The 15,336-nt window shown below is 41.7% G+C and overlaps 1 protein-coding gene across 5 annotated transcripts in view; it reads right to left on the reverse strand.

The window, feature by feature from the left end:
- The window catches only part of MGA (MAX dimerization protein MGA), a 161,336-nt gene that overhangs the window by 85,206 nt on the left and 60,794 nt on the right, over nt 1-15,336 (reverse strand). For all 5 annotated transcript variants that reach the window (XM_089686914.1, XM_089686916.1, XM_089686913.1 and 2 more), the window contains exons 9-10: nt 3,468-3,903; nt 1,734-1,933 (exon numbers count right to left, since the gene is read on the reverse strand). In XM_089686914.1, the coding sequence (XP_089543040.1) occupies nt 1,734-1,933; nt 3,468-3,903 (636 nt within the window). The remainder of the gene's footprint in view (nt 1-1,733; nt 1,934-3,467; nt 3,904-15,336) is intronic.

The following is a 15,336-nucleotide window of genomic DNA, read 5'->3' on the forward strand; positions in this document are numbered from 1 at the left end:
CAGAATGTGTGTAATGCAGCTTTATGGAAAGGAGAAGGATTGAAGAAGGGATGACATAAATAGGAGGACCGGTGGTGACTTACTGCTTAGTTCTGCAGGGAAGACAGAGAGAGAAGTGTACGCAGAGCGTGGAGGTGAGATGAGCTGGATGAAGTGAGAGTGACTCACAGAGAAGGTGAAGTGACCAGGAGTGAGAGCAAGCTGATGGCAGACTGGAGCTTGGTGAAGGAGGGGAGTGATTAATAGTTGCAGCAAGTAGGAGAGATAAGGAAAGGTTGGATCAGCTGGAACAGAGGAGTTAGGGAATCAGTACAATGTGCAGTCAGAAAGAGGAAGAACGATTGTCTGCCCATTCAGACGAACGCTGAAGTTCCCAGTGTGGACTTCTCAATACAGATTAAGCCCAAGCTCGGGGCAGGTGCCCCTTCTGCCCATGCCTTGTCCCGGCCCTGAGTCTCATCATCTAATAAGAGGCCATTGCAATTGGTGGCGGGGATTTCACTTGGCGGTGTATTTACACTTGGCAGTGGAAACGTATTATACAGATGAATGATGGTGGAACCCTTCTTCATACTATCTACATTTGATTAAACACATCAATAGTGAATGTTCTGTTTAATTATAAGTGATCCTAAGTGGATCAATATATTAAAGGAGTCACCTCCCAATGCACAAAATTATTAATGTTTACGATTGTTGCTCACAGGAGGATCATTTATGATTTGTGACACTTGTGTATTTAAGGTAATATTTGTTTTATTATTTTGAACTTTTTTTATACAAGCCCAACAATCTATATAGCAGAATCATCAATTTAGACAGGATCCAATTAACCTACCAGCATGTCTTTAGAGTGTGGGAGGAAACCGGAGTACCCAGAGGAAATCCGCACAGGCACAGGGAGAACATGCAAACTCCAGGCAGGTAGTGCAGTTGTTGGATTAGAACCAACGACCCTAGTATTTCCAGGTGGAAGTGCTAACCATTTAGCCACTGTGCTGCCCATTTTTATTGTAAAACGTAAACCATTGCATAGGAGTACTGCATATTTTCCTCTTGCTGCCAGGTTGAGATGAGTTTGAGGAAAAGCACCAAGTTTTTTGAGGGCCAATATACATTACATGCGGTGACAGGCATTTTATCGCATGGTAAAAATGTCTGTCACCACAGAGACACAGGAAACAATGGTTTCCTATGTATCCTATTCACACTGCAACGCACCCTAATGCAGACATGCTGCATTTTCCCACAGCACACTGGGCTGAATCACACTGCAATGTTGGGCAGCCCAGTGGAAAAACAGAAAAAGAAAAGAGAAAAAGAAGAGCCATGTGATGCACTGAATCGCACATCACACTGCCCCCTAGCGCAGCCAGCAACGCAGAGTGGCAAATCACTCCTGCCACTGCGTTGCAGTGTGAATTTGCCCTGAAGGTTTTACATACATACACACCACTGAATGGCACATTCCCTTCCCTCTCTCCTAACAGAGGACTCATCAAAATTTGTCAAACAGATAGCTACTATGCAGGCAGTATGATGCTTTTTATTACAAACATGCATGCAGTACAAACTCTGTACCGTGTATTAAATGTTCATTTGTAAAAATGTAAATATATTATAGAATGAACAAATTATACAGATTTATAAACTTAGATAATGAATAAAACTGACCAAAAAAGTATTTTCTTTAAGTATTTTTACAGAACTAGTTCTGCATTCAGGCTACTTACTTCAGGTCTAGGAGTGTAGAGATGAGGGGATTTACTTGCAGAGGACTTGCCCCTCTCAGACTGTCCTCTATGGTATGGAGGTTTGCCTTCAAATACTTCACCTTTTTCAGGAATACAAAGAGGTTCTGGATCGTTATCCACATCAGATCTATCCCAAATGGGAAAAACTTTTGGGGACCAGTTCTTCAAACAGCTTTCAGCTAAGAACGGTGAAAAATATGTACAAGTTAAAAGATAACATAGTATTTTAAACTAAAGCCAAGGATGTGGAAATTTTTGAAAAAACTACTTGTCCAGGGACTAAATCTGGGTCCCAATCTACTTGTCCGAATTAAAAAAAAAAATTTAAAAATTTTTTAACCAAAACCGTATTTAAATCTGGAGGTGCTTTTAGGAATGTGTGGGGCTTTATGGCAACTTAAACATTTAATTTTTTTAACATTACACTGTATATCTCCTCCTCCCCTCCCTGCTGTCTCCAGCACCGCACCCAGGGACTAGCAGAGAGGGGAGAGACCATACAGTGTAATGAGCACCGATTGGGTGCTTGTCAGAAAAGGGGAGTGTTGGGCTTATCCTATATCCCTTTCGAGTTTTTTTTTTTTTTTGCACAATTTTAAAAAATTATTTTAGGCTTGAAGATTACATAAACCCCCTAACATTATATATTTTTGGAAAGCAGAGACCCTAGAGAATAAAATAGTGGTAGTTCCAATTTTTGATGTTGCATGATATTATTGTAAAATTTCCCTAAAAAGTTTCCCTAAGTTCATTTTAGGGCACAAAAAAGCAATAAATTACCCTATTTTTTTTGTAAAATATAAAAGATGAGATTGCAGCAAGTAAGTAGATATCCAACTTGTCAAACCTTAAATTTGTGCGCCCTCGTGAAATGGCAATCAATTTCAGTACCCTATATTTTCTATAGGCCAACACTTTTAAAGCTCATTATAGGTCACTAGTTTAGCGTTACAGAGGAGGTCTGGTGCTAGAATTATTGCTCTCATTCTGGCGTGCACGGTGATATGTAACATGTGTATCGCAATCGACGGTTTCATGCGTACACGCCCCAGCTTGTGCTTTTACATTTGCACGTGCGTATATGTGGGGGTGGGGGGATGGTATGTGCTTGGGTGTAACTTTCATTTTTTTCCAATTAAAAGCAAAAAAAAATTTTTTTTTTTCATCACATAGGACAAAGTCCTCTATGTGATATTTGGTGACAGGTTCTCTTTGAGACTTCCAAGGTCTAAAAGACCCTGGATGTCTCCCCTCTGCTCCACTGAATGTAGTGCGGTGCACAACGCACCGCATTACGTTCTTTCCTGGGGATTGCATTACAATCTCTCCACATCAAATCGTCACTTCTGGGTCAGCACAAGGCGGCAAGGGTAAGGGGAGTAGACTTGTCCGCTCTTCTCCCTCCCCTCTAGCCGATGGCAAGCCGGGCCTGCAGATGGACAAGCGGAGCCCGGGAAACCTCACAGCGGAGGCACGGAGAGGCTGGCACTCGTGGAAGCAAATCACCAGCTAAGCTGCCGCCGATTGCTTGCACCTGACAAGTGAGCCCTGCTGCTTGCCCGCAGCAAAGCTAAAGGTAGAAAAAAAAAAAACTACATGCCTGGTGCCTGGAACTACATGTCCCAGGTGTCGGGCGAAAGGAATCCAACATCCCTGGTATCATATCAACAGCACATTATATGTAATATATGTAAGTCTTGATAAAGCACTTACCTGAATCCTCTGAATGTAACCCAATTGTTTTAATGCCTCTGTTGCTTGATTCACCTTCTGTTAATCCCCGCACTGATATACAAGGTTTCTCTGTCTCTTCTTGAGATTCGCTGGCCTCATCAATCATACTTGTGTGCTTTTCTGGTTGTGCACCATGTGTTGCAGCACCAGGTGTATCTTCAGTGGAGGAATTCATATCCTCGCCAACATTTTGTCTGGATCTTGTTGATGTAACATTCAGTCCATCTTCTTCAAAACACAATTTCCTATTTACACAGTCACAAGCAAACATGCAGGCTTCTTGCTGACAATGGGCAGGTTTCCGCTTGGCATGATTCAAGCTTGCACATATACAACCAAGACGACAAAAATCATTTTTGCATGGGGGTATCTGCTTGCTGATCATTTTGTGGAATGGCTTTCTTTTTAGGAAACCCTTAAGTTGAAGAAAAAAAAAAAAATCATATTACTATTTTGTTCTGAGAAGTTTACCAGCATGGGTGCACATGCTACTGGCAGATCCACAGGGTCATGGTAGAACTCACAGCCGTATGATTCTTCCCCCCTGTAACTGCTTGACAAAAAGGAATGCTAAAGAAAGATCACATGGAAATGCCCATTAAAACAATCCAAGAGTAAAACCCAGCAAAGAGTTGTTCTGCGTCTACAACAAAAGCATGACTTCACACAAAGTGCACAAATTCCCTTCAATTTGTTTGTTAGAGGCAATAGCAGACCTTCCAGGTTGACCAAGAGAATATATACATAATACACACTTTAAACAAAACTACAGAGGACCCCACAACTACCCAACATGTAAAATGCACACACATAAAAAACAAGCATCCTACCTTACAAAGAGGTTTGAAGGCAGCAATAAAAAGACCATTCTAATCTCCATTCATTCCTATGGAGAGTACATATTCAATACACATCAAACAGTGGATGACCTCTCCAAAGGAATGAATGGAGATTGAGATTCAGGGGACTGTACTGATCCTAGCAGTCCATACAGTGAACATTTCAGAAGAGTGAGGACAGGGACAAGTTTAAAGCTGGCCATACACTAGAACAAATGAAATGACTAACACTAAAGGTTGGCAAATCATCACAGAATTATAAAAGGGTAAAAAAAAAAACCAAACAAAATCACTTAAATCCCAATTAGATACTGAAGCCAATGGATGGGCTGGATCATACCAAAGCAGTGTTATTCAAAATTGTCAAACACATATTTTGATAATTATCACTATTCATAACCACTGTGTTGCCTCCCTCATTGACAGGGTTAACAACCAGCGATTCATTTTTGCCAGGATTGTTAAACGCTACCAATTGTTCAGGTATTAATTTGGAAGCTGAATTGGATGGTACCTGGATGGATTCTATGGTTTGAGTTACACATTTGAGGAAACCCGCCGCATTGGGGTTGGAACACACTGACGGAAATTTGAGATTTTTTTTCTTCAACTCAATTGATTGTTCCAAAATCTGAGAGTTAGTATTTTCTAAAGCAATTGATCAAGGTCAATCTGATCAATAAGATCTGTAGTGATGCTTTCCTTGTGTAATTAAGGGCTCTACAGTCTCTCAGTGTTAGAGGCGCAGAATTATCAGTGTCAGCTGATTTAGCAAATGACAACTATAAGATTATTTTGTGGGCAAAATGTTGAAGATCTTTGATAACAGAAAACTTGTCTAAATCAAAAGGAGGCAGTAACATCTTTGGGTGGAAGTGTACCGAAGCCGCCGGGAAAAAATGGCAGGGATATACAGGGACACTTGTCTTCAGGGCCGCCTTGGCACTTGATTGGTGGCCTTTATAGAAATCTTTTTTACACCATGCACACCTTTTGGATTGGCTGCACCACATCATGTGACCGGGGTGTTGCACATTTATAGCTGACATTTGCCTCTCCCTTTTGTTTGGTTTGAGTGTGTAAACCACCAGCCTGTGGGAGACTGGGTCCACATCTCACCACACTGTGGTAAGTTTTTTTTATCAACTACACGGCTGTACCTTATTGGTTGGGGACACAATCTTTATTCTTATAATTTTTGCCCTTTGTTTCAATGGGTTTAGGATCTCTAAAAAGCTTTCAGTTTTGTGGGCTCCCAACTTTTTACCCTTTTGGGTATGATCCAACCCATCCGTTAGCTTAAGTATCTATTCTGGGGATTAAAGTTTGTTTTTTTTATCTTTTTACCCTTTTATAAATTCTGTTCTAATGTGCCAGCCTTTAGTGTTAGTTATTTTTTCCAATACCATCCAATTTTGGACAGCCCATCCTTACCCCTTATGCTTACTGTGAGTGGAGTGCCCCGACTGGAGGCACTCAACCTCATAGGAGTTGCTTGTGATGTATGCTTTTTGATGCAAGTTATTTGATTAGATATGTATTTATTGTTGTGTGGTTCATTTCTTTGATATACCCTTTTTTTGTGTTTTTCTAGTACAACAAATTTATATTATAAAATATATATCTCCACACACATACATATTCACACAGACACACATATACATACACATACAATGATCAGCATAAATGAGTACACCCCAACAGATATGTCAGAAAACCTTTACTTTCCTTTCAGAATCAACATTTTTTATGAGACACTATACTACAAAATACTCCTACAAATGAGGGCCATGGATTGCAAACAAGATTTGTTAATTTGCACACACAAAAATTGTATTTTTCATAACAAATTCATTGAAAACCATGCAGTGAAAATGAATACACCCCAATGAAAGTGTTAGGCGCAACACAATTTTAGACAATCCTATTTAACTACAGGTGAGTCTAATTATTCATTAAAACAGGTGTCCAGAAGACAGTTCACCACAAAAGGGCGTTAAAGAAAACTCCTTCCCATTTCATGCTGTCAGCAATGGCACCACATGGAACACAAATGTTGTAAGGCCTGAGAAAGAAAATTTCTTTGCACAAGAAAAGTGAAGAATACAAGATCAGCAAAGCTTTACTGATCAGTCACAATACTGTAGCAAAAGTGATACAAAGATTTACCAAAGATGGAACTGCAACCATCTCACAGATGTCCAGGCCATCCACAGAAGTTAACACCTGGACAGGGCGTCTTCTGATGAGAAGGGTTGAAGAAATTTGCCAGGCAAGTTCACTACAGTTAGCTAAAGAAGTAGAAAGCCAAACTGGTGTGATTGTTTCCATGACACAATATGGCGTACACTGCAGAGGAATGGCATGCATGGGTGTTGTCCACAAACAAAGCCTCTCCTAAAGCCCATGCACAAAAAAGCCCGCCTAGAATTTCCCAGGGCCCATGCTGAAAAACAAGAAGATGACGGGGTCTTTGTACTCTAAAGTGATGAGACCAAGATAAATGTTTTTGGAACTGATGGCTTCAAAACTGTATGGTGTCGCAAAGGTGAAGAGTACAAAGAAAAATGGAGATGGCAGTGTTCTTCTGTGGGACTACATGAGTGCTGATGATGTTGGGGAGCTGCACTTCATTGATGGTATCATGAATTCACAGATGTACTGCTCTATATTGAAAGAGAGGATGCTACCATCACTCCGTGCCCTTGGTCGTCGTGCACTTTTCCAACATGACAATGATACAAAACACACATCTAAGGCCACTGTAGAATTTCTGAAGAAGGACACAGTGAAAGTGATTCAGTGGCCAAGTATGTCTCCTGATCTGAACCCAATCAACCGCCTATGGGGAATTCTAAAGAGACAAGTTGAACATCACTCTCCATCCAGCTCCAGGCTCTAAAAGAGGTCGTTCTTGAAGGATGGAAAAAAGATGTTGCAATATTTCACCAACTTGTTCATTCCATGCCTAGAAGACTTGGTGTTGTGCTTACAAATCATGGAGATCATACAAAATACTAGATGTAGTAGTTTTTGTTGTGGGGTTTATTCAATTTAGCATCAACTACTTTGAGTAAAACTGAAGATTTTGTAATCCAAGTTATATTAAGCTTACTTTTATGTAATGAGCTAAACAAATGTTCTATAAAACTCAGTTTTGTCAAAACTTTGGAAATTGTTCTCGTGTTCATTGACATATTGATTAAAATCTTACTTTTCAAACAGTCAGTGAGAAAAAAAACCTGATGAAGACATACACTATCTGCAAGTTGAAACACCTTGGGGTTCTAGATTTCTATATCGGACTGGATTTTTATATTTGTACATCTAATATTTTTCCTGTGGAGCATTGGATATAGGTTTTCCAACAATGGATTATGATGAGTTTTTATGCTTTTATGATGTTGCCGTAATGTAAAATTGGTATAGCCTTACTGGCATTTTTAATAGCTTTGAAGCTAAATAGGTTTGTAATTTTTGAATGTATTGCAGACACACACAATTTGTTATTGGGTTGCCAAACAGTCCTGCTTAACCCTTTCACTACCAGGCCCTGAGCTCCACTCTAAACTTAGGTGGCCACAACATTTTTGCAATGTTTCCATTGTTTTTTTTTAATCTTATCTTACAGCTTTCAGAGCTTGTGAAAGACCCCAACTGTGGTTGAAACCAAACAAACATCGATTTGATCTCACGAATGATTGGAATATCAACCGAATGTTTGTAAAACGTGATTATTCAAATGAAATTCTACTAGTGTATAGCCAGCTTAAGACTTGGGGTGGGGCTAATGTGTAATTTCAAGGATATCTGTACTGAAAAAAAAATACCTAGACAACCCGATCCAGCTATTTATGGTTGGATCAGGGAACATTCATTAGTCTGCACTAGTCAATGCTAAAACCTTATTGAAGGAAATCAAGACTCAAATGCAAGTTGATGAATATTCTTACTAGTCAGACAAAGTCACAAATGTAAAAAAGGTATATAAAAGCAGACATTGGCTTTTGAGACTAGCATGCTTTATTTTTTCTCTGCATTTTAGTAGAGAATAGTCTGAGTTGGAAAGCGTCTTTAGCTGCTTTCGCACGGCTTCATACCAAAAACGCAGTGAAAATGCATTATGCATCCCTTTAAATCCTATGGAACTCTTCACACTGGTCAGTTGCATTTCAGTTGTGTTTGTAAAAGTCCTGCTTGCTATATTTTTGGTGCGTGTTTAGTGCATGTTAGGGCTCTTTCACATGGATTAAATTTTGATCAGTTTTTCAGTTAAAAAAAGCAGAAGAAAAATGCATAGTTTTAACACCTTCCCGCCAGGCCTATAGCAGATTGACGACCGGCGGGACACTCCTCCTGACTGCTTGTCATATGATGTCCTGTCAGAAGGAGCCGCTCACGAGGCCGTACAGCAGTGCAATCTGTCACCGGCTGTGTCCACAGGACAAAGCCAATGACATATCACTACACTGGCCCGTTACCAGTGTCATGTGACCAATCACAGATCACATGACAATTGTATACAATGGATGGCTTCCTGTCATGCCATCCACTGTAAACAATTGTGTTAGCAGTGATTGGGTGGCTACTCGTAAGGGCTGTAATTCCTAAACCCTTCCTCCAGTTTGGATGTACATTCCCTCAAATTAAACCTGAGAGAGAGTGCACTTTCAGCCCATATTCATTATCTAACTATAGCTTGAATACGTTTTGGAAAATATCTGAAAAATCTAAAATTGTGCCTGTGTCTAAATATACCGTATTTTTCGCTCCATAAGACGCACCTGACCATAAGACGCCCCTAGGTTTTAGACGAGGAAAACAAGAAAAAAAATATTCTGAACCAAATGGAGTACTAAAATATTTAATAAAACATACAGAATAATGTTTCAACCATGTAACGTGAACAGCAGTCAATGACATTTAGAACCATCATCACTGTCATTAACAAATGAGGACAGACTTTAAGGTTTGAGTACTCTTCTAGTTTTCTAGGAACCCCAGGAACTCATCATCGCTAGTGTCAGAATTTATGAAGCTCAGTTTCTCACAATCACTGGCATCACTTTCTTCGCTATCTTCATATAAGATACCATCTTCAGTCCCATCTAAGGCATTGCTAATGCCACATATTTTGAATGACTGTACAATGATTTTCTCCTTCACCGAGTGCCATGATGTTTTCACCCATACACAAACTTGAGTGATAGTGGGCCTCTTCATTTGTCCGGTAGGTGTCAGATCATGATTACCAACAGCCATCCATTTGTTCCACTCTTCTCGCATAAAGACTTTAAATGGCTTGTTGATGGAAACGTCTATAGGTTCCAACTGGCCGGTAAGACCCCCAGGGATTACAGCTAGATGAGTCTTCACTTCTTTAAAGCACTTTTTTGTAGTTTCGCTAATATGTGCTCTAAACTGGTCAAGCACTAATAAGGCAGGTTTTTTCAGAAGCCCTCCAGGACGTTTGGACCAAACTTTTTCAACCCATACTCTCATTCCATTTTCGTCCATCCATCCTCTCTCATGAACATGTACAACTCCTCCTTTCGGAATCACTTCTTTTGGAAAAGTTTTCCTTTTGAAAATTAACATGGGTGGCAATTTGGTGCCATCTGCACAGCAGGACAACACAACCGTGTAATGGGTTTTCTCATGTCCCGAGGTTTTCACGGTTATGGTTTTGGCACCTTTTAGATCAACAGTCTTCTTAGATGGCACATCAAAGGTTAGCGGGACTTCATCCATATTCCCAATCTGGTCAATTTCAAAACCATTTTTCTTCCTAGCATCAATTACAAGTTTATGAAAAAACAGAATCTTAGATTCAAATTCTTTTGGCATTTTTTGCGCAATTCTAGTTTTGGTGCGCATAACAAGGTTACATCGCCTCATGAATCTGTAGCACCACGCTGGGGATCCAGTAAAATCCTGAATGCCTTTCTCTGCAGCAATGCGTTTGGCTTCATATATTATCATTTTTGTAGAGACTGAGAAGCCATTATTCCGGTGACGTATGATCCATTCTTTCATGTCCACATCTAACTGTGGCCACTTTGCAGCATGCCCACGAAAAGTGTGCTTACTTTTATCTGCTTTTTGCAGCTGATCCTCCTGTTTCCTCCACTCTCTTATCATTTTTTCAGTTGGAGGTGGCCCAAAATGTCTCTCTGCTTCTCTGTTTCCATGTTCCTTAGCATATTTTACTACCTCCAGTTTAAAAGGAATTTTATATGCTTCTCTTTTCTGCTTTATCATCCTTGTACGTATGTAGAATGAGGAGGTGGTATTTTTCTGCAAGAAAATACAGTAATGAAGGAATTGCTAGTAATGTGTCCTTCATTGTTATGAGAGCACTGTAGTTGAGAACATTATCCCCCCCATGTACACAGCACAACAGCGCGGCCACCAGCACTCGCTCCTCCCATGGTATAACATGCTCGTTCACTGAAAGGCTGGCCTGGCACCAGGGCAGTCTTTAATATTGATTGGGTCTTGGGCAAACATTTTCTTGGGCCCCTCCCAGGAGATGACCAGAGACTGCGGGCGCGGTACAGGAGATGAGCAGGGGATGGCCAGAGACTGCGGGCGCGGTACAGGAGATGAGCAGGGGATGGCCAGAGACTGCGGGCGCGGTACAGGAGATGAGCAGGGGATGGCCAGAGACTGCGGGCGCGGTACAGGAGATGAGCAGGGGATGGCCAGAGACTGCGGGCGCGGTCCGGGGGATGGCCAGAGACTGCGGGCGCGGTACAGGAGATGGTAATCACACGGTCCGGGGGATGGCCAGAGACTGCGGACACGGTCCGGGGGATGGCCAGAGACTGCGGACACGGTCCGGGGGATGGCCAGAGACTGCGGACACGGTCCGGGGGATGGCCAGAGACTGCGGACACGGTCCGGGGGATGGCCAGAGACTGCGGACACGGTCCGGGGGATGGCCAGAGACTGCGGACACGGTCCGGGGGATGGCCAGAGACTGCGGACACGGTCCGGGGGATGGCCAGAGACTGCGGACACGGTCCGGGGGATGGCCAGAGACTGCGGACACGGTCCGGGGGATGGCCAGAGACTGCGGACACGGTCCGGGGGATGGCCAGAGACTGCGGACACGGTCCGGGGGATGGCCAGAGACTGCGGACACGGTCCGGGGGATGGCCAGAGACTGCGGACACGGTCCGGGGGATGGCCAGAGACTGCGGACACGGTCCGGGGGATGGCCAGAGACTGCAGACACGGTCCGGGGGATGGCCAGAGACTGCGGACACGGTCCGGGGGATGGCCAGAGACTGCGGACACGGTCCGGGGGATGGCCAGAGACTGCGGACACGGTCCGGGGGATGGCCAGAGACTGCGGACATCATATAAAGTCCCAACAGGGCCCCTCCACCCAGGATATCAAATGATCTGACACCATACATCAAAGAAAAGGACTACAACTCCCAGCATGTCATTTTTAACTTACAGAAGGCAGGGGGCGCACTGAGCTCCGAGGACAGGCCACACCAGCAGATAGGACCGGACTGCAGAGCAGGGAGCGCACGATGGACACATGCCAGGAAAGAGGAGGAGCTGTAGGGACAGGCCACACCTGCGGACCGGACTGCAGAGCACGGAGAGCAGTACACAGACATGCCAGGAGCGGGGAGGAGCTCCGAGGACAGGCCACACCTGCAGGGCGGACCGGCAGAGCTGGGTTCGGTGGGGGACTGCCTACTATGAAGAGCTGCGGGGACAGCCCGCTGAGAGACGGGATAAGGTAGGGAGAACATCAGTGACAGGCTGCAGTGGGAGGGGACAGCCGCTGGTCCTAACACGGCGGCGGTGACAGGTGGACTGTCAGTATTCGCTCCATAAGACGCACAGACATTTTCCCCCATTTTTTCTGGGGGAAAAAGTGCGTCTTATGGAGCGAAAAATACGGTATTTTAACTGTATATACCATGGTTTGTGGACACTATGAAAAAAACTTTCCTACAGACTAAATAATATACACTAATTTGGGGTATTTTCATCAAAGAAATTTAGCAGAATACATTTTGACCTAAAATTTATGAAAACATTTTATTTATTTGCAAAAGGTTATAATAAAAAACGAAGAAAAAACGCATTTTTTCAAAAGTTTTGGGGGTTATTTTGTTTATTTAGCAAAAAAAAAAACAAAAAACAAAAAAAACTCAGAGGTGATTAACCGTTTCAATACCGTGCAATTTTACACCTTCCTGCCCAGGCCAGTTTTCAGGTTTCAGCGCTCTCACACTTTGAATGACAATTGCGCGGTCATACAACATTGTACCCAAACTAAAATTTTATCATTTTCTTCACACAACTAGAGCTTTCTTTTGGTGGTATTTAATCACCGCTGGGGTTTTTATTTTTTGCTAAATTAACAAAAAAAGTCTAAAAATTTTGAAAAAAAAAACAAATTTTTCTTTGTTTCTGTTATAAAAGTTTACAAATAAATAATTGTTCTTCATAAATTTAGGCCGAGATGTATTCTGCTACATGTCTTTGGTGAAAATAACCCAAATTAGGATGTATTTTTTAGTTTGTAGGAAAGTTATAGAGTTCACAAACTATGGTATAGATCTGAATATTGATCAATCCTGAAGTACTGACAGCCAATCTAATTTCTTGAGGTCCAAGAATGTCAGAATAGTACAGATATCCCCCAAATGACCCCTTTTTGCAGAGTAGACAGTCCGACGTACTTCATAAGAGGCATGGCGAGTTTTTTGAAGTTGTATTTTTTTTGTCATAATTGTTAGTAAAATTTTTTTTTTTAATTTCTTCATTTTCCAATTTTTTTTTACATACTGTCACCAGTGCAGTACAGCATCATCAAATAACTGGTGTGGTGGTGATCAGGGACACTGACTGGTGACAGTACGAAAAAAAAAATTGATAATTTATTTTAAATTTTTTATTACATTTTTTCTTTTTTTTAAGATTTTTTTTTCATATTACAATATGACCAAAGTAGTATAATGTTACCTTAGTAACATTGTACTACTTTGAGGAAATGATCAGTATTTTTTTTTACACAATTTGATTGCTTATAGCAAAGAATTTCTTTGCTATAAGCAAGCATGTAATTGAATGAAATCGATTCATTCAGGGTTTTTTTTGTTGTGATTAGCTGTGATTAGCCACGGCTAATCACATGACACAGATGTGTGAAAAAAAAAAAACATTTTTGTATGGGTACAGTGTTGCATGACCGCACAATTGTCAAAGTGCAACAACACTGAAAGCTGAAAATTGGAAGGGGGTAAAAGTACCAGGTATTGAAGTGGGTAAATCCTACAGCACTCTTCACACTGGTGAATTGCATTTCAGCAGTGTTTTGGCTGCATTCACATTGCCTAGTGTCAAAAGAGCATAATCTTCCACTCTTTATTAGAACTGAAAAACTGATCAAAAACTGATCAGTGTGGAAGGGGAAGATTATGCTACTTTGCAACTGGGAAATGTGAAAGCAGCCAAAACACAGCTGAAATGCAACTCACCAATGTGAAGCGTTCCATAGGAATTGAAAGGATGCATTTTTTCTGCTTTTTTTAACTGAAAAACGAATAAAAAATTTAGCAGTGTGAAAAAACCCTTAGGTGCCCTAAAAATTAAAACAAACATAGTAGGAACCTGTTGCATTTGTGAAAACAAAAAGGTTCTCTGGAAACCAGCATAATCAGGTCAGTTGAAAGTAAACTAGGTAGTCAGGTCCATAAATATTGGGACATCGACACAATTCTAAAATTTTTGGCTCTATACACCACCACAATGGATTTGAAATGAAACGAACAAGATGTGCTTTAACTGCAGACTGTCAGCTTTAATTTGAGGGTATTTACAAATCAGGTGAACGGTGTAGGAATTACAACAGTTTGCATATGTGCCTCCCACTTGTTAAGGGACCAAAAGTAATGGGACAATTGGCTTCTCAGCTGTTCTATGGCCAGGTGTGTGTTATTCCCTCATTATCCCAATTACAATGAGCAGATAAAAGGTCCAGAGTTCATTTCAAGTGTGCTATTTGCATTTGGAATCTGTTGCTGTCAACTCTCAAGATGAGATCCAAACAGCTGTCACTATCAGTGAAGCAAGCCATCATTAGGCTGAAAAAACAAAACAAACCCATCAGAGAGATAGCAAAAACATTAGGCGTGGTCAAAACTGTTTGGAACATTCTTAAAAAGAAGGAACGCACCGGTGAGCTCAGCAACACCAAAAGACCCGGAAGACCACGGAAAACAACTGTGGTGGATGACCGAAGAATTCTTTCCCTGGTGAAGAAAACACCCTTCACAACAGTTGGCCAGATCAAGAACACTCTCCAGGAGGTAGGTGTATGTGTGTCAAAGTCAACAATCAAGAGAAGACTTCACCAGAGTGAATACAGAGGGTTCACCACAAGATGGAAACCACTGGTGAGCCTCAAAAACAGGAAGGCCAGATTAGAGTTTGCCAAACGACATCTAAAAAAGCCTTCACAGTTCTGGAACAACATCCTATGGACAGATGAGACCAAGATCAACTTGTACCAGAGTGATGGGAAGAGAAGAGTATAGAGAAGGAAAGGAACTGCTCATGATCCTAAGCATACCACCTCATCAGTGAAGCATGGTGGTGGTAGTGTCATGGCGTGGGCATGTATGGCTGCCAATGGAACGGGTTCTCTTGTATTTATTGATGATGTGACTGCTGACAAAAGCAGCAGGATGAATTCTGAAGTGTTTCGGGAATATTATCTGCTCATATTCAGCCAAATGCTTCAGAACTCATTGGACGCTTCACAGTGCAGATGGACAATGACCCAAAGCATACTGCAAAAGCAACCAAACAGTTTAAGGGAAAGAAGTGGAATGTTATGCAATGGCCAAGTCAATCACCTGACCTGAATCAGATTGAGCATGCATTTCACTTGCTGAAGACAAAACTGAAGGGAAAATGCCCCAAGAACAAGCAGGAACTGAAGACAGTTGCAGTAGAGGCCTGGCAGAGCATCA

The sequence above is a fragment of the Staurois parvus genome, unplaced genomic scaffold (genome assembly GCF_062004578.1).
Source record: "Staurois parvus isolate SC_StPar_1 unplaced genomic scaffold, SC_StPar_1.0 ptg000414l, whole genome shotgun sequence".
NCBI classification, from domain to species: domain Eukaryota; kingdom Metazoa; phylum Chordata; class Amphibia; order Anura; family Ranidae; genus Staurois; species Staurois parvus.